The 27572-nt window shown below is 46.1% G+C and overlaps 1 protein-coding gene across 2 annotated transcripts in view; it reads right to left on the bottom strand.

Moving 5' to 3' along the window:
- FBXO43 (F-box protein 43) overlaps positions 1 to 27572 on the bottom strand; it is a 422048-nt gene that overhangs the window by 107576 nt on the left and 286900 nt on the right. For both annotated transcript variants that reach the window (XM_078686961.1, XM_078686960.1), the window contains exon 3: positions 22179 to 22281. In XM_078686961.1, the coding sequence (XP_078543087.1) occupies positions 22179 to 22281 (103 nt within the window). The remainder of the gene's footprint in view (positions 1 to 22178; positions 22282 to 27572) is intronic.

The raw sequence follows: 27572 nt of genomic DNA, 5'->3' as shown, positions 1-27572 counted from the left end.
TCCAGTAGTAGCCATTTAGCCTCTTTATCGGGGGAACTTCTTGACTGCCCATGCCATCATAGTGAAGCCATTGCACAACTAGAGGAAAGGACCGCTGAGCAGGACGGCCACCTCTCTAGAGCTTCTACAGTATTGAGCATGATATGCTCAAGTTTATCCATATCGCTGGGAAACAACCAGTATGGGTTCATCAGGCACATCTCTTGCAAGTCAAGTATGTCTAGGGAATGTCTTTTGGCAAACTGCAACACCAACCCAGGCTTGATCTCATCACTGAGGCTGTTAACACTCTTATCGTTGTTTTACGGACTGTGTGACTTGGTCTCACTTTGCAGATTCACGACCATTCCTGGGGAAAAAACTGCCAATCATGCACTTCTGTTTTCACAGCCTATTCAGGAGGTTAAGGAAGTCGCACTATGATCAAAATGGTCTCTCAACGATCACTTCCCACTTCCAGTTTTAAATAAGAATACTTCTCGAAATCGCTACCCCCCCACCCCACCCCCAAATCCTCCCTGAGAATACTTCCTCCACAAAGCCTCTGTTACCCTCAAACATTGCCTGGGGGTAAGGTGGACCCCAATCTGAAGGAATCACCCCTCAAGTCTACCTTGGGAAATGGTATAAGCCAATCAAGTTCATTCCATCCCTTTAAGCAGCTCATCCCTACTGTCAGACGGAGAGCTCAGCCACAAGTCACAAGTCAGTCTTAATCTTGAGCTCAAGGTAATAAATGTTAAAGGAGCTCTTCCTCGCCAAATAAATGGACTTGTGCAGACAGAGCTCCTAGATAAGCCTCCCTTCCTAAAAGAAAACATCTATAACAATAATATAGGTTAGATGTTCTTGTTGAAAGAAACACCTTCTAGTGTATTTGCTGTGTTTAACCACCATGAAAGAGACTGCTTTGTATTCATTGACATGCATGGTCATCCCGATTGTTCTCTTTTCGACCACATTGTATCGGTAGTGCAATGCTCCACCTACCAAACTTAGATACGTCCTATGCTTTTTTAAATCCGAATTAGAAAGAAGGCATCCTGTAGATCTACAGCACATGCCCAATTGCTTTTCCTGAAGTGAGGGACGATTTGATAAATGGCCAACATCTAAAGTGTTTCCCTCTTGTTTCACTGGTTGGCTCTTCTGGCCTTTTTTCTGAACTCAAAAATATCTTGAGATCGCTCTCTCCCTATGAGGGGAAATAATAGCTTTCTAGATGCTGGAAACTCTGCCAAATCCACAGCAGCATTGATGACTGAGTTTATGTCATTGGAGTAGATAATAACTAAAGGCGTTAAATGTAATGGTTCTGAGAGTGCAAGCAAATCCTGCTGCCAGTTATCATACTTGCTTGTTCACCCTTCAACTGATTACCTCCATTCCACTCGTTTTAGCCTATATATTGGAGGAAGTCAAAGGTTCTACATCTCAAACTAATTCTCCACCCCCCCCCCCCAATGGCACACAGTAAGTAGTAGTCAATGCAGGAGGTTCAACTTTTAGTATCAAAAGTTACGACTGCGCATGAAAATAATAACTGCCAGAGAGTACAAACCGTCACCTTACTAAATGGATTATCCTCTGGCATCAGGCAGACAGCTATCATTCATCGGCCGATGGGGCCACTGAATTCCCCAGCTCTTGTACCTCAAAGGCCACTTTAAACAAGCATTTGCAATGCAATTGGTCTCGCATTTATGAGAGTTTGAGCTATTGGCATTGTAAATGATAATGCCTTTTATTTATGTTTTATTTTTAAAACAGAAAAATAAAAGGCATTGCCATTGACAATGCCAATAGCTTAAACTCTTGCAAGTGCGAGACGTACTGCATTGCAAACACATGCTATAAAATGTTTAAAAAGCATTAGGAGTTTTTGTTCTGAAAAAAAAAAAGCATTAGGAGTGAGCGTGTTCTGACTGCAACAGCAGGCAGCACAACGCTATTTGAGAAAATAGTGCTCTGAGGCTATAATTAAAGCCTAACGACCAACAACACACGTAACAGGGGGTGTCGCCATGGGAGGTTACAAAATAAGACAAGGAGGGACAACTAAGCCTTTTGACCAATCAACAGCCACAGTTTATAGTGGACAATGACACAAGCCAATGAAAAATGTGGGCAGAGAGTGGGCGGGGCTTCAAGTCCCAACCTCAGTACAGCATGCCTTGTAGAGCAGCACATGCGCTGTCTAGGCTCGACCTTAAAGCACATGGGACGCACAGCCTTGCACATAAAGTTAACATTCATCCATTAAAATATACAGATGCACTTAAACAGTTAGAAGTCAACCCTGGTCCTACCTCCACCATTCTGTCCGTAAAATGCAATTGCAACACTATTTCTTTCAATGTTTTTGGGCCCCAACTTTCACCATGCAGTGTTTTGTCATCATTGCAAAAATTTCTTCCACAGAGGCTACACATTCTTCCAGGCGGGTGTTTAATTGGATGACCGTTCAATCAAAAGTGTCTGATATGATATTTTCTGCTGTGTATGCCTTTTAAATACACCAGTTACTACACAAAATGTATCTTTTAATGCCTCTTCATAAAACTCATTTTTTTATACAGCTTACCCCCTGGCTTTAACTTTTGCTAGTTCAGATAGTAGCTATGTGCAATAATTAATTACTGTTTATTAACTAGTTCGAATCTCACTTTTTCAAAAACTTTTTTTGCAAAATAAAAACCCAAAAAAACTGATAAAGGTTACAGGTTGCGCAGTTTTAATTCTGTGTGTGATCTGTCCGAGGGTAGGAGATGCCAATTTGATACATATAATTTAAAATGGCAGCGTCTGCTTCCCGGGTCTATCCTGCCCCAAGGATATAACCGTATACAGCAGCACTGATTTGCCGCATTCACTTCTCGCACCACTCCTTACACTTCCCAGAACACTTACTATTTGTGCAAATTCATCCGGTAATGCAAGATCACAAACTACTGAAGAAGGTACTGACGTCACATTGATTTGTAAAAGCATTTGGCATTTCCCCAAAAATATTTTCTCCGTTTGTGGCTTCCTTTCATTAGCTTTCCATCTAGGTAAGAGTATGGATCAGGGCAATATCTTTTGTCATTAGCAGTACATTTCAAGCACCACACGCTTGCAGACTGTGGTGAGTGAGAGGACTGAATGTGCATGACTACTGTGCTACAACACCCAGGCCTCCACAGAACAGGGCCATGAACCTGCAGGAAAAGCAGACGAGGAGCCCTTCAGGTGCAGTTTGCTCTATTTGTGATGCTGCAAAATAATGACAGGGGCCATGCTTCAGGCGGATCACAATACCGACTTATTTGTGGAAATTATAGGAGAGGTTTTCTCTAAAGCCCATGAGATACCTGTCCTGTAAGGGAAGCTCAACGCAGCATCGGGAAGGTCTAAAAGAGTGATGTTTAAGTCAACAGCATCTTTCAGTATGTTACTGAGAACACAACCTGCCTTGTTGTTCCAGCACAGGTACAGTAGAAGGAATCTCTGTGCAGATACATGTCCAGAGACAAGAAGAAAAAAGTAAAAACAGAAGAATGGGCCAGAAAAAATCCTAGCAAAAGACACAGATGGACGGAATGCAGACCAGGTTAAACATTCTCCCCCTGTTTTGACCCAGCCATGTGCAAATCAGTCTTGACCTTGTTCCTCATGGGAATCGTCCAGCCCGAACTACCATGCCAGGTCCTCCCTGGACCGGAAACAAGCATCCTGGGACTGGTTTTGGGACATCATCTCATAACAGCCAGGCTAGCTTGAATCCAGTGGCACAGTGGGCTCGGGGCCCATATCTGGGCATACCTGGTGCACTTAGGGGGACAAAGCAAAAGACACACAGATGATGGACAGAATGCAGAGCAAATCAAACATTCATCCCAGTCAAGAGATTTGGGTTAAATCCTTTGTTCTTTTGCTCACCATGTGAGAAGTTGGCCCGATATATGATGCTCACTAGTTCTAGTGATCACCTTGTATCAGTCCAAACAACCCTTATGGTGATTGGTTGTAAGTCAACCTTATAGACCAGCTATCCTAATGGTAGCATGGACAAAGCAGTCTTAGGCTAAACTCTTTTGGCATGTGAAGCCAGCTGTTTTACCACAATATAACCCCTTGAATACCAGATGAAAGGACACCACACAGGTTGTTATGAAAATAAACAGTCTATTTATTAATAACAACACCTCTGAACTCTTTATGAGATCAGAGGGCTAAGCACATGACAATACTAAGAAGGAAATACGAGTTAGCACAATATTTACACGTGTGCCTTAGGGGCACGACAAACCATATACTAACAACAATGGAATGCGAGGAAGGAAAGTACTGTAAGGAGATCCAGAGGCTGGAGGATCGCTGGGACTACGCTACAAACTAGGTAAGTAAGGAGCAGGAGGCCCACGGGACTCACGTGCAGAGTGGAAACTCTCACGCGGGATGCGTACCAACGTCTATGGATACTACAGTTTACAAAGTTACGGATTCCGGATGAACCCGGCTGGATGGAGGGAAAACAACAGTGGACCTGGACACTAGGATAGTGGACACTGACTTCAGCACCTTGAAGCTTTAGTTACCTAACCCACAGGCTGCGGGTGCATAGGGCTGAAGTGGTGTCGGGTTCGCTGCGTTGCTCCCGGTGATGCCTGAAACAAAGAGTTGCTGGCAGGCAGCCAGATGGAGGAGTCCGGTGGTTCCAAGGATGGAACTAGGAAGGAGAAGTCCTGAAAGGGAAGGGGACAGAGTCTTGGTCACTAGCCAGTGACTGTGCTGGAACCAGGAGGGAACCAGATGCTGTCGCCGCGTTCAGGGGAAGGAAGGGTCGCTTCTCTCTGTAGCTGCGCGGACCAGGAGCTGTTCTTTACGACCAGGCTGGAGGCACGAGCTGTCCCACGTAGTCTGCTGCTGATGGCGGTGTTGGATCGTCGATCTGGTCAACAGGCCTTGGCTAGTGCAAGCCACGCGGTGGAACAAAGATGGCGTCTGGTGCGGACCAGGAGGGTCCGGGGTGCTTCTCTTTCACAAGAAAGCAAGGGCCAGTCTGGGGGACCAGACTAGCAGTGTTGAAATCTTCGGGTCGTCGTCTCAGAGGTCACGAGCCAGCCGGCAAGTGACCAGACAACAGGGAAGGCAGCAACCAGGCACAAGGGCCCCACACAGATCTCGTGGAGGCTGGGGGGCTGGTCTTTGATGCAGGTGCTGTGTCGGTGTGGGGCTTCTCAGTCCCCGATGCACTTACTAGAGGGTCCCTCGGTGGTCGTGCTGGAAGCACTGTGCAGGTTTCTTCAAGATGGCCGTCTCCACGTTGCTCGTCGCACCCACGGGTCCCAGCTGTGCTGTGGATGTGGGTAGAGGTCAGAGGGGTCTGGAGGTCCGGGTCTCGTTGAGCTGAGTCATCGGATTCCGGGAAGGAAGGACTTGCAGCAAACCGCACAGGAGCTTGATGGTGCCTGCGAAGCAGGATGGTCACTCCCTGACCATAGGGGAGATTCTTCAGTCTTCTGATGTTCAGGAGGTCGAAGGTCAAGAGTTTCTTGGTGGAAGTTGTCAAGATTAATCTAACTGGGACACTAACGGGGAAGGGAATGTGCGGCAGTTAGCAAGATGGATGGAAGGCTAGAGAAATGAACGAGCAGATGGCTAGTTTACACTACTGGCAAGGAGGTACCGGCATAGGGGCACAGCTGTATGGCTCGCTTTCAGGAACCCTGGCACAAGGCTACAAAAGTAGTCTGTTTAAAGACGCCACCTCTTGTGAGACCCCCACACTCCTGGAACTGTATTCTCTATAAGATTACATTTCCCAACCCTACGGAAATCAGTACATTTCCCAGTACATCATTTACTTTACAGGGGTGTGGAATTTAATAAAACGTCTACTTGTCCATGGGGCAGGTTGCTTCATAAATCTACTTGTCCTATAACAAAATTCACTTATCCCTTTGGTGCCATGTAGTGCGGCGACAAATTATGGCAGCAGTCTCATTACATAAGAGCTCTGATATATCCTCTCTGATTAAACATGGGCTCATACCATAGTAGTGTTTGAATACTTGCAATCCGCTTTGGTTGCCACGTTTCCGCAGATCTACATACTGGGGTAGAAGGAAGTGGTAAGCAATTGTTCCACGGTTAGAATGCCCTTGAGTCTGTGCAAACCTACTAAATTGCATGTTTAAGGTGTTTCAACCACTCTTCTCTAATCTTTTCCCATACTGAGAAATGTTGGAAATTTACTCCTGACAATGACTGACGTAAACCTTCTTCCAGAGTTATGAAGAAAGTGGTTGGAGGAAAAGTGAACTTCCAATCACTCAGATTTTCGCATAAGCAAATATACACATCCATATTTGCTCATGCTAAAATGCAGTTCACAAATGTTTTATAGGAGTACTATTTCTTGTCCTACTTATGTAAATTCTTGGGAATTCATGAGACGTATAGCTGCACTTAATGCAAGGACATATACCATTGGTGCCCTTTTGAGACTTTCTTTATTATTTGGACCCCTAAATTGGTCTGGCGTTGACCATGATCTTTTGTCTTTCCTAAAATTCTGTCTCTCTCTCTCTCTCCATCGGTTGGCTTTACTGTGAGTGACAGCATTCTGCTCTTTCGCAAGGAGCATATCGGCACAAAGTAGTTTTGTTCAGTGCCAGTAACTACTGTGGCAGTGAGTGCTTTTAAAAAAAATATATCTTTATTGCATTTTTTCTTTTCTGTTACATATAATCTAAACATTGGTTTATATTGCAACGTTGTCGGTGCTGAGTCGCTGGGTACATAGATCAAGGTATTTCCATCATGGCAGTGTGTGCTTCTTGAGACCAAAAACTATTTTTACTTTTGTCAATGTTTGTTATAATGGTGAGGGCCATGTAGTTCCCAAACCAATAAGGTTTTACAAAAAACATGCCAGAACAAGTCACACATTGACAAAACTAAAAAGATGACCACCAATTTCAGACCTACTGGCTTTGCCAATGCTAGTTTGTTTTTGTTTCCCATAATCTTATTAAAACTGGTTAAACTGATTTTTCATTATGAATATTTTTGGGAAATACTAGCATGCCTCAACACATGTTACTAAATCATGTTGCAAATAAATAGTACATGAAATAGTAAAGTAGTTTAGCAAAAAAAATGTATTCCTGCTTTCCTTTTTTCATGAACATTTTATTTTGAAAGCAAAGAATCATCAATCTTGCTTTCAAGCTTCTGCAAATATTTGCATCAAACAATAGAGCATTCTGGGAGCATTATACATAGCCTCATATTGCTAAACTTTGAAAACGTGTGTACACATTTTTATACTGTAACAACTGTCCGTAGTGCAGTCAGAGCTTACAATATTAACTTAATGTTCTCACCCTAATAATAAAGTATTTCAATTAATGAACCATAAATACAAGATTGAACATCATTAATATATGGACAAAAATATTACCTTAACTGCAGGCAGTGCCCTTCCTTGATCCATAATGTGGTACTGCACACTGACAGCCAAAGGGTTTGTGCTGCAGGGGTTTGGGCCTACTTGTCCCAAGGACAAAATGAAAACTTGTTGCCCTTGACCCCAAACAATATGTCCTGGGCGTCTGTCTATAGGAATTCCATATCCCTGCTTGAACTGCTAAATAGGAGTTGGAACAGACCAGCACTACCACTAGGCATGACAGCCATAACTGGACATTTTATTTCATGCCTCGTCCGCCTTTTGCGGTTCTTTTACACTTTTATTGCCCACATATTCAGTTTATTGTTTCAGTGCCTCCTTGCCCAATTGCTCCATGTTTGAGTGTTTAAGGAAGTTGATAGCCCACCCAGACTGGCCTCTGGATCCGCTAGCCTGCCCTCCTGGCTCTGGTTATCACTGCTTGTCTATCTTTGTCGCCTCCTGGTCTCCCGCTAGGATCCCACGTGACAATGCAGGAAAGAAAGAGCCACCTCGTGGCAGTCTCTGCCCATCTTTTCGATTCTTTTCCTCCATTCCAAGATGGCGGCCAGGCACCGACCCGCACCAGAGACATCTCTGCCCCTCTCTCGCCAGTCACTCAAGGCTTGTCTAATGACTTCTCCTTGCTGTCGACCTTCTGTGTATCTTCGAAATGCCTGCCTGGTATTTTCGCCTGAGCACAGAGTGCATTTCAAACTCAACACAGTAATGAGAGAGTGCGTCTCAGTCACGCCCGAGCTGAAAGAAATGCGTTACTTACCTGTAACTGCAGTTATCCAGTATTGGTGTCTTTCATAGATTCACATGCAAAGAGGAAGTAAAGAGGATTCTGCTAGATGGTGAAGTGAAAAAACACAGAATCTGAGCAGAGCTCAGAGGAGACTCCCTTAGCACAATGTGCGGTAGAAGATCTGAGGGACTGAGGCTCCTGCCAGGAAGGTTCTAGAGGGAGGTGATAGCTGATTGGCTCTTGTTTTGAGTTTGGTCCTTTTTACAAAAGGACATGGATATGTTACTAAGGTGAGGCCTTTAGGCCTACTATTCTCTATGTATGTCTATAGGACATTACTTTTCTATGTACCGGAGACTCCCGTCTCAACGACGGGGAATGATTCAGGCATGTGAATCTATGAAAGACACCCATAATACTGGATAACAGCCCCAACACACGCTCAGCTGATGACAGGGAGGAGAGAGGTACGGGAGGAGAAGGGGGACATGAGGCAGCACACTGTGACGTATGCAAGTAGCATTTAAATAAAATTTTGAAATACAACAACACCCAACATATACAACAGACAGCAAGACTTAAAGGGACAGTGGCCTTACTGCTAACAAGGTGCCTTCCACAAGACAGTCAAGGCTTTTGCATGATGAGGGGTGCGGGGGGGGGGGGGGAGTCTCCATCATACGGAAAGGCCCTTTACATCTCATTCCTTATTCCAATTTGGAAAGGAAACATTACAGAGATATGACTTTTGCAGAATCAGTGAGTGAGAACCAAATGCGCAAAAGAAAAAGAGTAAAGCCGTGGGCTTTCGCTCCTCACGGCACCGCAATTTCCGAATGACCGGGGTGAAAGTCGACGAGGACGCCCAGGATGGAGTTTGCTGCGCGTGCCTGAACCCAGGATGGAGCTCGCTGCGCGTGCCTGAACCCAAGAAGGAGCTCGCTGCGCGTGCCTGAACCCAAGATGGAGTTTGCTGCGCGTGCCTGTCCTCGACAGTGAAAGGATGACGTGCGATGTTTCAGGAAGGTGATGATCACATGGTTGTACTGTCCACGAGCACCCAATCTCTTGCTTTATATGGTACAAGAGATACTAATCAGAGTTCACTTCAGGGGATACGTTGGTATTAACTAAAACATTTTACAGTGGGTGAAACATATTCAATACTTTATTTTATTTCAACAAGTTTTATATAGCGCTGGCTAGACCCGGAGGTATCAGATCGCTTTACATAAGGTTCCATAGAAATTATAAATTTATTTCAGTTACACGTACATCAGTTACTAGAAAAACATTTCAAGAGTGTAGAAGATGAAATAAATGGAGTTTAGAAGGGTAAAGGGGTGGGGTAAAGGGGTAGCAGTTAGATAGAATGGAGAGACGAAGGCATGTGAATCTATGAAAGATACCCCAATACTGGATAAACAAGACAAATGTCAGAAGTCCATCAGGGTAGGTGATGGCCATGGAGGTGTGCCGGCGCCAATCTCCACTATAGCTGTCGGTGCAGCTCCACCGGGAATCAGCCATGTATGGATTTCAGGTTCCACCAGAATTGAGAGAGGAACAGGAGCAGTGTTCCCTCTAACCCGCGCGGCTGCGCGCCAGATCACCTTTAAGGCACCGAGCGCGCAGTGTCCCCTCTAAAGCGCGCACACTTTCTCGCCGTCGCCCGCTTTCAAAACGCGAGCGGCGAAAAACGGCAATTTACTGGTTGCCTGAGGCATTTGTGAAAGTATTCCTGTTAATTACAGCGCATGACGGGCGCAGTGATTAACAGGAATACTTTCACAAATGCCCACATAATTCACATGCAACGTAACGTCCATGTACATAGCTGCCAAGGTGTCAGATGGCTGTGTGTGACATTTTCTTAATTTTATTGTATTTATGAGTGACATTTCAAAGACAAAGATTGACACTTTTTTTGCGCGCAAAATCAAGGAATGATGAGCAGGGAAAACCTATAAATATCAGAAATTACACTTGTGTGCGCAACAAGAAACTCCTTAAGATCTAGAAACCGCTGTAACCTAATCAACCTGTAAAAGAAATATCTAACAATGATATTAAAACTTGAACTTCGACCTTAGCAGGAACATTCCGAATGTTAATTTTTTACCATTCCCAAATCTCTCACAGTGCTGCAGCTGGAACTATGGGCTTTCGCTGTCTCTTGGAGTACATCACCTGCTTGGCTGCAGACAGCAGCTGGGAATTGGGATACATTCTCAAGTAGTGACGAAGGTGAGAGGAGCTGCTAAGTCGCAAGAGGCCTGCTTGTGCCTTTTAAAGACGTGGCTACCTCGCGAACAGGCTAAAGAGACTCTTGTAATAGAAAAGGTTGCAGACCCCTGTGTAATATCATCAACATATTTCTGCTGTTCTTTATTGGCCCCACGTGGGTCCTGTGCATTCAACAGGACGGAAGGGGTGCGGGGGGTGCTTTCTAAACGGCCAGCTACTGATTTTCTATAGTTCCCTTATATTCCTCACAGGTCACAGTAAGAAAAGAATAGAAAATGTGTTTCTTACTAGATTTCCACACATTGACATAATATCTCAAATAAAGTGTGACACAGCCATCTGACTCAATAGGGTCTCGGGTTGGGGGCTCCTCTGGTGGGCTCCATGGGCTTGTTGTGAGCCAATCTGCCAAACATGTCTTCGTTAAGAGTATCCTTATCCTCCATTCCTCCCTCTCCCTTTGCGAGCATTATGTCATCAGTGTTGTTGTGAATGATGTTATTTGTGAAACTGTCAGTGACATCCCGTTTCAGGCCATGTGCAGTGCATTGTAGGAGTTACCATTGCATAATGTCAACATTCTATATTTAGTAGGAATTTGATTGCAACCATAACATCCAATCAAATGCAAGTTTTCAAGGAAATGAATGTTTTAATGTACTTCATGGTGTGTAATGTGTATGAACAACAAATATTTGGTGTAATCGTTCACTGTCTGACTATGCACAGCCCCCTGCTCTAGAGACCTCAGGGCACAATCTTCACTCTATGCTCAGGCCCTCTGACCCTCACTGGGCATGGACTTGGCTGAGGGCAACCATTTGCGGGCAAACAGTGCACCAAAAATGTAATTGACTCAGGGTCATTATGGTATTCTTTCTTTAGTATTTCTAAAGTTCTTTTACAAAAAGTATGATTTGTAATACATTTCAGTTAGTAATATAATGTTACATACTTTATTGAAAAAGATTTATCGAAAAATTATTGATTCGGTAAAATACGACGTTACTAGATGTGTCTGTGGAGTTGACTTATTCAAGGGCATCTACTAGCCGCCTGTGTTACTGCAGTATCACTGGTTAGATGTTCCTATGGTACAGCACCTCCTCTCAGACTCATACCGACCGGACACAGCCCATGGGGATACCCCACGACTGGGGCTGGGCAAGCAGCAAGTGTCAAGGTCAGGAGGTGACTGGTCGAACACTGCCTCCGCCTGTTTATTCCATTCTGCACAGGGGCGCAAATGGCAATTAACTCTTGGGGTCCGGGTGGGCAGGAAATTGAGCAAAAATAACTCAGAATATCTTTTGCAATGCCTGTCTGGGGCTTCATGTTCACTTTTTGGAGGCTATGTACTAGTAATTCTATCAGAAGTACCTCGAGTGAGCTTGCAGTACGGTCTGCATATTGGCAAACCGGTCTCTTATTTTTTTTCATTTCGTTATTTTAGTTCTTTACGGTGAAGGGTGGGTTGAGGCTAGGTGTCACCCGCCTAGGGAGACTTTTGTTAGAGTTTTTTTCTAATAAAAGCCTGGGAGTTCCAGGCCTATGGGCTATAAATGGTGCTTAGGCCCTCGCGTGTCGAAGCAGGTTTCAAATGGGCCCGTGAGCTGGAACAGGAACTGGACAGACCCAAACTAATGTCTCGTGGCACTTTGAGAGCACGTGCCTGTGATTCTGTTCTTGTTTTCTCTAAACAGTGTCATTGACACATAGGATGACATGAGGTTAATGTCCCTTCACCAAGGCCAGTAAATACTCAAAAGCAGGTGGGTACATTACCACCGAACAGCGAGCTCAGTTGTGAGAGGCTGAATACTAAAATATACAATTCTCCGACAGTCGTCATTTTTTGTGTCACACACTTAACGACTGCAGCATGTTTCATACACTCCAGGAATAGACAGACATAAAAAAAGAAAACGGTCAGGTCTGAAAATCCCCCAGCCAACCCACATAGGTCAAAGCTAGCCAGGACGCTGTATTATTTCAAAACATGTCTCCAGCAGTCCGCCCCGGTCGGCGCGCCGACACCTACGCAGCCAGTGGCACAGATCACACAAGCAGGCTGTCACAGAGCTTTACCAGGCTCTGCTGACTGTAACGCAGCTGTGTCACTGTTAAAAGTAATTTGCTGGACCGGCATCACAATCTCAGTCATGATCTCAGCAGCCCAAAGCGAGATTAGTACTGCGACTAGTAAATCTGTCGAGCAACTCGTTAGTTGCTGAAAAGGCGCAGACTGACTGTGGAACTTCAGCTGCATTAGAGGTAGCTGACGAGCGCGTGTTAAGTGATTTTATAATTTACAAAAGCCCATTTTTATTATTCGAAGCAGCAGAGTGAGAGCTAGCTCACTGCAGCGACTAACTTGCTCTACTTACTTCAGAAACGCCGGGCGCGATTAAGACACTCGGGCTCAGCAGCAACTGCACAATGGTGTGCTCTGGGCCGCCGAGCTCGCTGGGTTGGGTCATTTTTCATGTAGAATTTGCTGAGGTGCCACTGGCTGCATCCTCCCACAACTCATTCCCCAGAACTGCAGCCACTTGCTCGCACCTCCGTTCTCTCCAGATGTGATGTCAGCCATCATTTAATGCGGCGCCGCTCAAATCATATTATTACACTGTACCAGCGAGACCTGCAAAGTAGCTCAACCTGCCCCCAAGCCTGCCAGGTGGGCGCTCATGGAGCAGCGCGCATGGCAAACTCCACTCCAGCTTTAGTTTCAATCCGAATTATTAGTGCATGATTAGCAGCCACCTTTAGGATTTGAGAGCCAACAGGCCCTATACTTATGCGTGACTTTGCATTAAAGTGCGGTGATGCGGACCACCACACTGAAATGCGTTAGTCTACGGCCTGATGCGTGATACTTGGCAGGCCTGCATGTAAATCCAGATGACCCATAATGAATGCAGAAAAAGCTCAAAACCAATTTCTTCAAAAAGCACTATATACTCACTTCATCAAACTCCTAAGTGAATTATCGTCTTTCAATTCACAGAGCCAGATAGAGTTATAGCACCTACATTCAAGATAAGGAAGCGGAGGGTAATGTGTGAAATGAAGGTTTGTCAAATGGTTCCAGTATGACACGTAGGAGTAAACACCATGTTACAGCAGCGCATGTAGAAGAATCAGAGAGCTGCGTAAATTGTCAGCTATGCATTTCTCTAAAAGCTCCATGTGGTGTACATCCGAAAGACATTGCCTTTCCTTCATCCCCTCGGTTGTTTTGTTTAAAAGTTCAAAAGACATAAATAATAAGTTAGTGCTTTTATTGCCATATGATTCATAAGAAAAAGCCAAAAGTAATCATTCCACAAGATTAGAACCAATACCCCCTTACATTTAAATGATTTACTCCCAAAACCGTCAGCTGGGAGTAAAAGAGAGATGGCTGGGCCCCTCATGCCCTTGGACTTAGGGGCCATTAACTTAAAACCTTTGCCTAGCCAGGCCTTTCCAGGTCTCGCCTATAGACAGCCTTTAGCTGTTAATCGAAGACGTATTGTGGACGCAGGGGTTGGCAAAAAGCAAACTGAAATACCCCCGCCAATTCAATCGGTACCTCAAATACCATCAGGAGAGTCAAGCTAGTAAGGTCTGTCATCCCTAAAAGAGGTCTTTCATCCCTCACATCTATTAATCTCTCCACCCTTTAAGCCTTTCATCCAGCGTCCATTTCACCTCTCTATTCATGCTCCCATCCGTCTGTCTTTTCATCTAATCCATCCATCCTTCCTTTACCATTTCATCCATCATTTCACCCAACTTTTATCAATGACCCAGACTTTCACCCTTCCATCCATCTATCCAAACATTCATCCTTCAATCCACTTACTTACACCCATCCAAGCAAATATAACTACTCTTCCATCTCTCAAACCTTTCACCTTTGTATCCATACTTTTTTTGACCTCCTTGTCGCAGTTTCTTCCTTCTTTTCATATTTCCTATATTTCATTCTTCCTTTCTGCCCTTCCTTTTTTCTTTCCCTCTATTTTCCTCATTCTTTCTCCATCTGTTACGGTTTCTACCCCACATTTAGAAAAGAAATACAGCAAGTTTTTAGATAGTGCGTACTCAACCCAAAAGTATTGGATCGCTTTACATGATTTATTATTATATTTTTTTTGTATGCATGGGGAGATTATTTGATTTGCCCAGAATCACAGGATGTTAGGCTGACGCGAGACTAAAAACCCATCTCCTAAATCAAAAGCTCGAGCATTAGCCACAACCCCAACCACAAGAGCGGAAGCATTTTTTTTTTTTTGAAAACCTTTATTGATATCAAAAGAAGACAAATAGAGGCCCACAACCATGCCGGCCGGCCGCAATGTACAAAACAGTCAGGAGTCATCAGGCAAATAGTACATAATCAATCAACACAAAGCAGAGGCCGTATAATCGCAATAGGGAAAAAGAAATACAGAAACTAAAGGGCTAAAACACAGGAGTAAAGAAGGCTTCATTTTACAATAAGGGGAGAGGACATATGACAGGCACAATTGCAATACGGAGGCATCCGATATCCTGTAATCAACCTCAACATTAAGAAGGGGGCGTGGGGCAAAATATCAGGGGGACAACACAATGCATTCGAGAAATCAGGATATGTGAGATACAGTCAACCCCTGAGCGTTATCCTCGTAACACGCCCGCCACCCGGGACACTACCAAGCCAGAACAGTGGGATCGGAAGACAATGCATGAAAACCCGCCCGTCACAGTACCCTCTGGGACGCAGGAAGGGAAAAAGGGAAGGGGGACTAGGTAGGGAGGGGTAAAGAGGAAGGGAAAGGAAAATGGAGGGAAGAAAAACCAAACAATAAAAGGGAATAGGGAAATATGAAAAAAGAAAGGTAAAAGACACGCCGACACGGCGCCCCATGGTGAGAGGACAGGAGACAAAAGGATTAACGGTCCAAGCGGGGCATGGCAATCGGATGAAAGGACAGCCAAAATGTAGCAGGAGGAGTAACGACGCCATACCCCCACCCGAAACACACCATAGGAGGTCGGGACAGACGCGGCCTCACGAAAAAGATAAACAAAAACAAAAAATAGAAACCAACCCACCCGTCCCACCCTGCACCCCTGTAGAAGGCTACGGCCTACCCTTCAAACAGCGTGCCTGTCGCCCTAAACCAGAACCCGAAATATAGCAAGAAGAAAGAATGAAAAACGAGACAAAAAGACCACAGAAACGGGAGAAAGAAAACAGGAAGGAGGAGCAGAAGAGCTATAATACAAACGATACGCCACAGCTCTCCGCCCAACCGGACAAGTACAATCAAAAAAACAGACCAGGATGTCACCCCATCACGCGCCACCAAATATTAGGAGAAGGGGACCTCCCACCCCCCTACAATCAGAGACAAGTGTGCAACGAAATCGCATACCGGGAATCAAGCAGAAGTCGTACATTTCACCCCCAACCCTTCCGAGCGACAAACCCCACCCACCACATGGCAATGTACAACCACATACTAAATACGAAATCAGCAGATAATCGAGTGGAATGGAGATTAGCATAGCTTTGTGGGGAGTAGATAGATCGACAAGTGAGCAAAAGTTCAAACTGAAAGTATCGATGCATCAACAATAGAAGCACGAGCCATGAGAAACAGGAGTTCAGTTGCGCCACTGGAGCGGGCGAGGTGGTCCCATTTTTAAACTCAGGCAAAGTCATCGAAGCAGGCACAGGAGGAAGTCCACCCATAAATCAAGGCAACAATGTCGAACAGGGTCGCAGTACAGCATCCGAGTCCCCGGGGTCCGAGCCTTGAAAAGCAGGACGCCCCAAAGTCACCAGCACATTACACGATCTTCGATCAGCGGTGGAGACACTCAGGTCAATCGAGGGGGGTGAGGCAATGGAGGCATCAAAACAAGAGGGCGACAAGAAGAAACGGCCGCCCAAAATGGCGGCGGATCGTGGCGGACCCACCGAGACGCCCAGGGCCAGGGAAGCGTACAGGGATCTGAGGGCTTCCAGGATGTCTCCGACTGTCGGCTCAAGCCCACCAGATCCGATCCCCACACAATCAGGCAACTCGGGCCCGCCGCCACAAGGTGACTCTCGATCCAGAGGGCCAGCCGCCATTTCGTGATCAGCCCAATCGCCGCCCACGAGGACCCCCGGAAATAACAGTTCTCAAATGTAGGACTTTACAAGCGCCGGGGGTCCCAGCACGGGCGGCCTCGATGCAAAAAGGAATCCGCCCAAAACGGGACTCCGCCCGCACCAGCACCGGTGCCCCAAACAAGCGGAGTCCGGGCCCCGAGGACCAGGGCCGCCGGACAAAGCAGCGGCGGGGGGAGACCCCCTCTCAGAATCAGGTCCCGGGGCTTCTCACCCACGTCTGCCACGCGACCAGCAGGACAGGTCCAGGTCAGGATCGCCGGGATCTTCGCACATCGGCTCACAACACTGGCCCTCGCTCTCGGCTGGGGCCGAGAGCCGCCGGATCCCACCGGCCAGGTCCCGGTCCAAGTCTCGCAGAGGCCCCGATCTCTCGGAGGCCGGAACTCTGGAGCCACTGCACGTCAAGACCCCGGGGTCAGATGGTAAGTACAAACAAGCCGTAATGTTTCCAATTCCCCAAAAGTGTGCCGTCCCGGGACAAGATAAAAGACAGGATAGGCAGTCAGGATGGAGGGCTGCGGGAGCCGAGCTAAAAGGCGACCATCACGGCCGCGAGCTAGGCTCCTCCCCCACATTTTCAATATTATATACAACTTGATACAAAAACAACCATTGACAAAGCCAATAGTCTTGGCTTCTTGTAGGTGTAATGTTACTTGTATTATATATCTGGATGCAATGACAGAAGAAGCAAAATATCAGTAGGGTGGCACACTATGCGATGCACATATTTTTAGTGTAATTGCTTTTAAGCCACACCCTTAATTACATCGGTTACGCCCCTTTGAAAGATCACCTAGTATTTTCATCCCACTCAAAGTCCTGGTCTACACACGCGGTTAGGTTCTTGGCGCACATGGCCTTAGCTGCAGCGCACACAGACCGTACTCTGCCGCACACAGAGGAAAATAATTAGAGGGAACATTGAACAGGAGGTGATCCAAAGTCAAGACTCAAGAGGGGTAGGGAGGAGGGAAGTAAGGTCAGGAGAGACATCGGTCCTGAGGTTACTGGGGAGAGCCTTCTGCAACGTTTTCCAGCTGGCCACTGGGACAAAGATGGTGAGAGGAGATGTGAGGAAGGGACAGACTCCATGTTCAGTGCTCCTCGTGGTGAAAAGTCTCCTCTGGCGGCCATCTTAAGGTCAGGCAAGGAGTGCAAACCACTGTGGGTCTCCACATCCGAGTCCTTTTCAAGGATTGCTAAGAGGGACGGCTACCATTTTGGAGTCAGGCGAGGCGCCTCAGGGTCTCCTTCCCCCTCGGTCTACCTTCAGATCTCGGTCCCTCATTGCACCGGTACCGTTGCTATCAGGCATCGTATTCACGGTGGATGTGGTGGCTGCCCCAAACACAGAAGAGAAATAAAAGAACATTAAAAATTAAAAACCACCTCAGGGACCAGGTGGAAGAAGGCGGGGGCAGCACAGCGTACCTGCAGGACGGCACACAGTAGGAGCCGGTCAGAAGAGCAGCAGTGGACCGGGTCCGAGCATGCGCACTGATTTAAATGCAGCCAATGTGCGGGGCTCTCTTCACCACTGGTACCCTCCGACGCAACCACTGCCGACGGCCGCACTCTTCACCAGGCAGTCCGGCTGCTCCTCCCGCTCCACAAGATTCCCAGCTCGCTGCCCTACCGGCACAGTGTCAGGGCGGTTGCTCTTCTGTGCACTCTGGCTCCCGCGGCGGCAGCTCTGCCGTCAGTCCGCTTCACTATACTTGTCTGCGAGTCCAGAGGTCTCCCTAGATCGTCTCAGCCCGTAGTCGCCATCTTAAGCGCCGCCTCGCCTGATAACGGCAATGCCTTAAGGTGCTAGCACTTTGCTATCAAAAGAAGGTTAGTGAGAAGCAAGACTCCCCACTCTCTACTGCAATGGAATTCCTAGAAGGTTCAGGAAGAAGGAGCACGCAACTCGTGGCCAGGTGCCACCCAGCCCTAACTAAGATGAGGAGGATTGGATCAGCGGCAGCCCTGGTCATCATGAAGCTGGCATCCAACACCCAAGGCCAGTGGCTGCACTACTGAGACAGTCAACGTGGGGCATGTCCAGCCTGGACAGTCGACGTGGGGCAGAAACACAGTTCGTGCATACCCGACATCACAACCGCCAGCCCTGACAAGTACAAGATCCTGAGGAAAGACCACCCCAACCACCCAGGAGGAGGCATCACCATCATCCACAAAAGCTCCCATCGACTCACAACCACCAACTCGGATGACGCCTCGCCCCACCATGGAACACATCCACTGCCAGACCCAGCCCTACCCCAGAAGGACGCTCTGCGGAAAACTCGCCTACAGACCTCCTGGACCCCGCACCCCCTTCACCAATGTCATCGCAGACCACATCGCACCCCACGCCCTCACTTCTACAGACTACATACTTCTCGGAGACCTGAACTTCCACCTGGACAGCTACAGCGACCCCAACACTACCGCCCTGCTGAAGAACCTCAACAACATAGGACTCGAGCAGCTTGCCTCCACCCCAACTTACACAGCAGAACACACACTCGACCCCATCTTCGCCGGAGGAAACAACATTTGCTTCAACCACAACACAGAACTGTTCTGGACAGACCACAACTGCATCCATTTCGCCTTCACTAAACCCACTGCACACAAGCGCACACTCCGCCCCCCCACGCAGAAGCTGGAACAAAGTCTCCAAATAACACCTCACCTCCTCCCTCACCAGCACTCCTCCCCCAACAACAGACGCCAACACAGCGGCAAACAACCTCCACCAATGGAAGGACAACTTTGCCAAAACTCTAGCCCCCCTCCAGAACACCATGAGATGGCACAATGAGAAAGCCAACTTGTTCACCACGGATCTCAGAGAATCCAAGTGCTCCTGCCGACAACTGGAGAATACATGGAGAAACAGCAAAACCCCGGAAGCACAATTCGCCTACAAAGCAGCCATCACAGCACACCAACTCTTCAAATCAACAAAGAAAAACGTCATCCAAGACAGAATCCTCTTCAACACCCACAACTCCAAGGAACTCTTCACCCTCATAGAGGAATTCGCCAAACCCAACAGCCAAACAACCAACGTCCCACCCTCCCAAGACCTCTGAAATAAATTCAGGTCCTTCTTTCACCTCAAGGTCAAGACACTCTATGACAACTTCGATGACCAAGACCATAGCACCACCTCAACTCCCATCTACAACGATGCCATCCAACAGACCCCTCTCACCTGGACCTCTCTCACCACAGAAGACACCTCTAAGACAATGAAGAGCATCCACTTAGGAGCAACTACGGACCCCTGCCAGCTGCACATCTTCCACAGGGCTGCCACTGCCATCGCACTCGAGCTATGCCGAACTATCAACTGCTCCCTCGAGACCGCCACATTACCCAATGACTGGAAAGATGCAGAAGTCAACACCACTCCTAAAGAAGCCCTCAGCAGACCGGATGAATCTCAAGAACTTCAAGCCGATCTCAGTGCTCCCTTTTTCGCCAAAGTCATCGAAAAGGCCGTCAACACCCAGCTAGCACACTTTATAGAAACAAACAGCATCCTAGACACTCTGGATTTCCCAGCAACCACCGAACTAAGACCGCCCTCATCGCCATCAACGACATCCGCGCCCTCCTCGACCAAGGCCACACGGCAGCCCTCGTTCTCCTGGACCTATCGGCAGATTTCGACACCGTCTCCCACCGCTCACTAGTCACCAGGCTCCATGACACCAGCATCCAAGGAATAGCCTTAGACTGGATACGATCTTTCCTCTCAGGCAGGAACCAGAGAATAAGATTTCCGCCCTTCCTCTCAGAACTGACAAAGATCAGATGTTGAGTACCCCAATAATCCTTCCTCAGCCCCACATTCTTCAACATCTACATGTTCCCCCTCGTAACCATCGTCAGAAACCATGGACTCAACATCGTCTCCTATGCCGATGACATCCAGCTCATCTTCTCCCTCACCAAGGAAACCAACATCACCAGGCGCAATTTCCAAGAAGGGATGAAAGCCGTTGTGACCTGGATGAGCAACAGCTGCCTGAAGCTTAACTCGGAGAAAACAGAAGTCATCATCCTCGGATCCACCATCTCCGCATGGGACAACATCTGGTGGCCCCCTGCTCTCGGAAACCCAACCACCCTAATGGACCACTCGCATAACCTCAGCATCATACTCGACTCTTCACTCGCCATGAATCTCCAGATCAATGCGGTATCCTCCGCATGCTTCAACACCCTCCGCATACTTCGCAAGCCATTTAAGTGGAACCTCCCACCCCTCCCCCAACTCCAGGAAAACCGTTACCCATGCACTCATCATTAGCAGACTGGACTATGGAAACGCTCTCTACGTCGGAATCAACAAAAAATCCTCTGCAAACTCCAGACCAACCAGAATGCCACAGCCACTTATCCTCGACATCCCACGACATGACCACATCACCCAACACCTCTGCGACATCCACTGGCTCCACGTCGAAAGAAGAATAACCTTCAAACTGCTCACACACGCCTACAAAGCCCTCCACAACACCTGACCCCAATAACTCAACGACCGAATCTCCTTACACACCTCCAAGAAAAACCTCAGTTCAGCCGACGTCGCCCTAGCCACCATCCCTTGTTTCTACAGGACCAGAGCAGGTGGAAGGTCCTTCTCCTACCTCACAGCCAAGACGTGGATGAACTCCCCCTTCACCTCTGACGAAGCCCAACATTGCACCAGTTCAAAAAGGGCCTCAAGACCTGGCTCTTCGAATGATCCAACGAAGCTGATCTCACCCCCCCCCTATCCACCTCCCTTAGCGCCTTCAGACCCTCACAGGTGAGTTGTGCGCTCTACAAAACCCTGATTGATTTATTGATAACTACTGTCAGTGGTAGAGTTTCATATACGAACCTATGAGAATTCAAGTAGTATTATCACAATTGCTGGTTTCTACATATTTACAAAAAAATATGGATCCATGCTCTGATGCAGGTTTTTATTAATGTTTTCATATCTCATTATTGTATGGCTGTTAATGTTGATAACAAACTTACAATGCAGTTATTGTAGATCATATGGTGTATAATTCACTTGATAAGTGGGACGGGATACCAATCCAATTCAAAACTTTAATCGGCACAAGGCCATAAAAGAATAAATATGAATTGTTAAAATAAATAAAGACATTACAGTGTAATCTCAAGCCATTCACAATGGCATTTTCAGATTCCATCCATAATACAAAGTGAATAAACATAGCATTAATCACTGAAAGAAGTCACAGTCTTCCAGATTTTGAGTGCTTGAAAAATGTAGCCCAATACTAATGCACAAAAAAAAATTCAGATTCTAGCTGGTGGAGACGGAGCAAACAGACAGAATAGGAACTAGAACTGGAATGCAGTAATGGACATAAAATAAGTGCAGGGACGGGATACATTTTCTCAGAAGTGATAGTTCAATTTCGAAATGATATATTCCAAAACGAAAGACACCTAGTTAATGCGGGAAGGATGAATTTGCTTTGGGAAAATCTGTAACTAATATTAATTTGAAAGAGTTCACATTTTTGGACAAAGAGAAGACATATTCCTGGTGTTACCTCAGTTTCTGCTTTCAGTTCTTTCATGTATAATTTTCTTCTTCTATTTGCGTGTTTATCTTGAAAAACAATTTCTCGCCAGTCTCTGCTTACTTTCCATACACTGCAAAAGAAACAAGCTATTTTTAGACCAGCAATATGTTGTTTATATTGTAGCTGAAGAGTTAGAAAGACAATGTTTCCTACTTGTAATCCTAGTCACGCACCACATAAATAGTCCATAAAATATTGAAGTCAATTTTCTGTTTGAAGTATGGAAGCCTCTTTCTGGTTTTTTGTGTGTGTGCAGATCAGTAGGTAGTAACTAAAATTAACCTGATCCTCTTAATATTACAACAATTAAAATGAGAAATCTGATTAGAGCAAAAACAGATTGCCGAGTTGGCCACATTATTGCTTTTAAACCTTAAAAAAAATTTAGAGGTTGCAGTTTCACCTTCATATAATGCTTTGCTCTCGCGAAGATCTCAGTTTAGTTTGCAACAGTAGCAATATTCTAATTTTTAATAAATTACCATCACATTGTGCTCATTGAGCTGTAATATTTCTTCTCCATCAAGAGTCTTTACTCTGTCGCGCTCTCTGTTAAAAATTAGAGTATCTCCGCACACTTATGGAATTCCCTAAACACATTTTATACTATATGTAAATTTACAGGCAATTTATATATTTTTTACTATCATTTTTAGGTCTGGCACTAGCCAAATAGTTTTGAGGTTTCTAAAATGATATGTTTAAGGCTACTGTTCTAGCGCATAAAGAGAAAGAACAGCTTTGTTTCCTTATTACAGGCATGTTCTAATGTAAGAATACACCTATAAGGGAGAAGTTAGAAGGTGCTTGTAATAACTTATAATACATGGGATTCTGTAATCCCTGTATAAACGCCTCTCTAATTTCTTTATGATCAGCGACTTGTGACAAACCCAGTAGCTGATTAAAAAGAAAAGATGTCAGAACCCTCAACTATTTTAAGTTATTACAGTAGAGTTCTGACATCACAATGCATGCTGCCAGAGTCTGCGGCCGAGTTGAAAGGCATATCAGGTCACAGAGCATAACTGTAGCAGCTGTTCAAAACAACGAAAACGGAATGCTGCTTTTTTTCATCTGCTCTATTGATTTTGCATACGACAAGCAGAAGATAAAAAAAAAAAAACATTTAACTCCTTAAATAGAGAAAAGCTAGTCCCCGGATGTTTGTCTCGAGCCCAGGGAAGACATGGCTTGGCAGTTCGGTCTGGATTGTTCCCATGAGGCACAGGGTCAAGACTGATTTGCATATGGATGGGTCTAAACTGGGGTGGCATGGTGAGCAAAAGAACAATGGGTTTAACCCAGATCTCTTGACCGGGGGTGAATGTATGATTTATTCAGCATTCCGTCCATCATTTGTTTGCAGTAGCACTGCTGAAGTTTTCGGCTCAGTAATTAGTAATGCCTGGTACATGTGCAGCTTTTATTTTATTAAGATTAATGGCCCGGTCCAAAACATTTTGTGCTTACTTGGAAAGCAGGTGGTAATGTGTTCTGCCCTGCTTTGTGATGTAGTGCATACTTGTAGTATTGTCTATTCAGATTAATACAGACAAGTTTTTTTATACTTGGGAGAAACAATTTAGGCCTAATTTTATGGCTCTCAATTCCTGGATATTGATATCTAGTTGCGTTTTTTTGGGGACCAGTTGCCGCAGACTGCTAGTTCCTGCAAGTGTGCATCACAACTCTATAGGAAGGGGTCTGTCGTAATAAGAAATGCGTTACTTACCTGTAACTGCAGTTATCCAGTATTGGTGTCTTTCATAGATTCACATGCCTGAATCATTCCCCGTCGTAGAGATGGGAGCCCCCGGTACATAGAAAAGTAATGTCCTATAGACATACATAGAGAAAAGTAGGCCTAAGGGCCTTGCCTTAGTAGCCTATCTATGTCCTTTTGTAAAAAGGACCCAAATCCTGAAGGTAGCCAATCAGCTACCACCTCCCTCTAGAACCTTCCTGCCAGGAGCCTCAGTCTCTCAGATTTTCGTACGCACCAAGCTAGGTAGACGTAACATATGTTATAGAGGGAGAGATGAGACCTTCCTGGGGAGGGTTGCATGTGAATCTATGAAAGACACCAATACTGGATAACTGCAGTTACAGGTAAGTAACGCATTTCTTATCCAGTATTATGGGTGTCTTTCATAGATTCACATGCCTGAATCAGAGTAGCAAGCAATACATTATGCACATTTGTGATGAAACATAATGAATAGTCTGAGATAATACATAATGTGACTAGTAACCATCAGCAGTACAATAATAAAGTAAATAAATGTGCATACCAGTGCAGGACGGTGGGAAGGAGGAAGGCTCATCTTACTGGAATAGATGGCGAAGTACAGCCTGGCCCACAGCTGCATCCTGCATCAGTTCCGTATCCAGGCAGTAGTCGCTGCCCTGCAGATGTCCAGAATCGGTACTCCAGAGAATAGTGCCGCCGATGTGGACACAGCCCTTGTGGAATGTGCTCGGACTTTGGAATGTAATGAATGTCCGGCTTTGTCATGGCAAAAAGTAATTGACGCTGATATCCATCGTGAAATGCTCTGTCCATCACCACCCCCTTTTTGAAATTATTTTGGCCACCATGAGTGTGGAAGGGTATGCTCAGACATGAGTCCCTTGCTCACTGCACCATCAGGATTCAAGCAAGCCGGGCCGAAGACGGCTGTAATGCCAGAAACCAGTCCCCGGAAGCTTGTTTCCTTTCCAGTGAAGAATTGGCTTGGTAGTTTGGTCTGCCAGTGAAGAATTGGCTTGGTAGTTTGGTCTGCCCTGTTCCCATGATGCACTGGGCCAGGGACAGACTAATTTGCATATAGCCAGGTTCTAAACTGGGATGGTGCAGTGAGCTAAAAAACGGTGATGGATCAAGCCCTGATCTGTTGACTGGGTAGGAGTGTTCTGATTAACTCAGATACTCTGTCCATCACCACCCCCTTTTTGAAATTATTCTGTTTGGAAAGTGGCATGCCTTTTCTAGGTCTGCTGAAAGCAATGAAAAGCTGATTCGTTTTTCTGAAATGTTTTGTTTTGTCTAGGTAAAATTTTAGACATCTTTTTAGGTCCAAAGAGTGAAGGGATCTCTCAGCTACAGTACTGGGGTTTGGGAAGAATGAGCGAAGTACAAGTGGTTCATTTAAATGGAAGTCCGAGGGGACTTTAGGAATGAAGCGAGGATTAGTCCTTAAAATCACTCTGTCCTCTCTGAACTACATGAAAGGATCTTGTATGGAAAGAGCTTGTAACTCACTGACCCTTCTCGCTGAGGTCAAAGCTAAAAGAAGTGCTGTTTTCCATGAAATGTATTTGATATCAGCCCTATGGATGGGCTCAAATGGGTGTTTCATCAATTGGTCGAGTACCACATTAAGGTGCCATGTTGGTGGAACTCTTCTTGGCCTTGGAAATGATCTATAGAGCCCTTTAAGGAATTGTTTTATTAATCTGTTGGACCATAGGGAAGGTCCTTTTGAAGTTCTTGTAAAGCGGGAGATTGCTGCCAGATGAACTCTAATAGAGGCATGTACAAGTCCCGATTGTGCCAGATGTAGTAAATATGGCAGTAACTGCTCTGGAGTGGTCTTGAAAGGATGGAGATTGTTGTCCTTACACCAAACACAAAAGCAATTCCATTTCAAGGAATACGTTTTGTTTGTGCTAACTGCTCTTGCCTTAGCAAGGACTTCCTTGCACTCCTGCGGGATGTTTAGGTGGCAGAACTCTCGGTACTCAGGAGCCATGCCGATAATCTGAGAAATTTCAGATTCGGGTGGAGTACATCCGTTCAAACGCTCCGTCCATCATCCCCCTTTTGTATCGCTTTGTTCGCCCTTAGTGTGGCAGGGTATGCTCAGACGTGAGTCCCTTGTTCACTTGGCCACTGGATTCAAGATAGCTTGGCTGATGAGGATTATGAATCCGAAACCAGTCCCAGGATGCTTGTTTCCGGTCCAGGGAAGAAATGGCTTGGCAGTTCGGGCTGGACTGTTCCCACAAGGCACAGGGTCAGACTGATTTGCATATAGCCATGTCTGAACAGGGGTGGCTGAGTGAACTAAAGAATGGTGATGGATTAAACCCAGATCAGTTGACTGGGGGTGAGTGTTTGATTTGTTCAAACGCTCCGTCCATCATCCCCTTTTGTATCGCTTTGTTCGCCCTAAGTGTGGCAGGGTATGCTCAGACGTGAGTCCCTTGTTCACTTGGCCACTGGATTCAAGATAGCCTGGCTGATGAGGATTATGAATCCGAAACCGGTCCCAGGATGCTTGTTTCCGGTCCAGGGAAGACATGGCTTGGCAGTTCGGGCTGGACTGTTCCCACAAGGCACAGGGTCAGACTGATTTGCATATAGCCATGTCTGAACTGGGGTGGCTGAGTGAACTAAAGAATGGTGATGGATTAAACCCAGATCAGTTGACTGGGGGTGAGTCTTTGATTTGTTCAAACGCTCCGTCCATCATCCCCTTTTGTATCGCTTTGTTCGCCCTAAGTGTGGCAGGGTATGCTCAGACGTGAGTCCCTTGTTCACTTGGCCACTTGATTCAAGATAGCCTGGCTGATGAGGATTATGAATCCGAAACCGGTCCCAGGATGCTTGTTTCCGGTCAAGGGAAGACATGGCTTGGCAGTTCGGGCTGGACTGTTCCCACAAGGCACAGGGTCAGACTGATTTGCATACAGCCATGTCTGAACTGGGGTGGCTGAGTGAGCTAAAGAATGGTGATGGATTAAACCAAGATCAGTTGACTGGGGGTGAGTGTTTGATTTGTTCAAACGCTCCGTCCATCATCCCCTTTTGTATCGCTTTGTTCGCCCTAAGTGTGGCAGGGTATGCTCAGACGTGAGTCCCTTGTTCACTTGGCCACTGGATTCAAGATAGCCTGGCTGATGAGGATTATGAATCCGAAACCGGTCCCAGGATGCTTGTTTCCGGTCCAGGGAAGACATGGCTTGGCAGTTCGGGCTGGACTGTTCCCACAAGGCACAGGGTCAGACTGATTTGCATATAGCCATGTCTGAACTGGGGTGGCTGAGTGAACTAAAGAATGGGGATGGATTAAACCCAGATTGGGGGGAGTTGGGGGGGAACGGGAAAAGGTTGGGCGATACAGTATCCTACTGACATGTAATAAGTAATAACCTGATTTGTTATCTGGAATCATACGAAATGTACCGGACGGATTGATGTATGGAGTACTGCGCCAAAGTTGCGTTCCAGAAAACGGAAAAGACTGATAGTATGTTAAAAGATAATATGCACAATGTAATACTTGTTCCAGTCATGAATAAAGTGTTTTTAAAAAAAAATGGATTAAACCCAGATCAGTTGACTGGGGGTGCGTG

This window comes from Lissotriton helveticus, chromosome 4_1 (assembly GCF_964261635.1).
Source record: "Lissotriton helveticus chromosome 4_1, aLisHel1.1, whole genome shotgun sequence".
NCBI lineage: Eukaryota > Metazoa > Chordata > Amphibia > Caudata > Salamandridae > Lissotriton > Lissotriton helveticus.
Note: the sequence above shows the minus strand (reverse complement) of the source record. Positions and strands in the feature narration are given on the sequence as shown.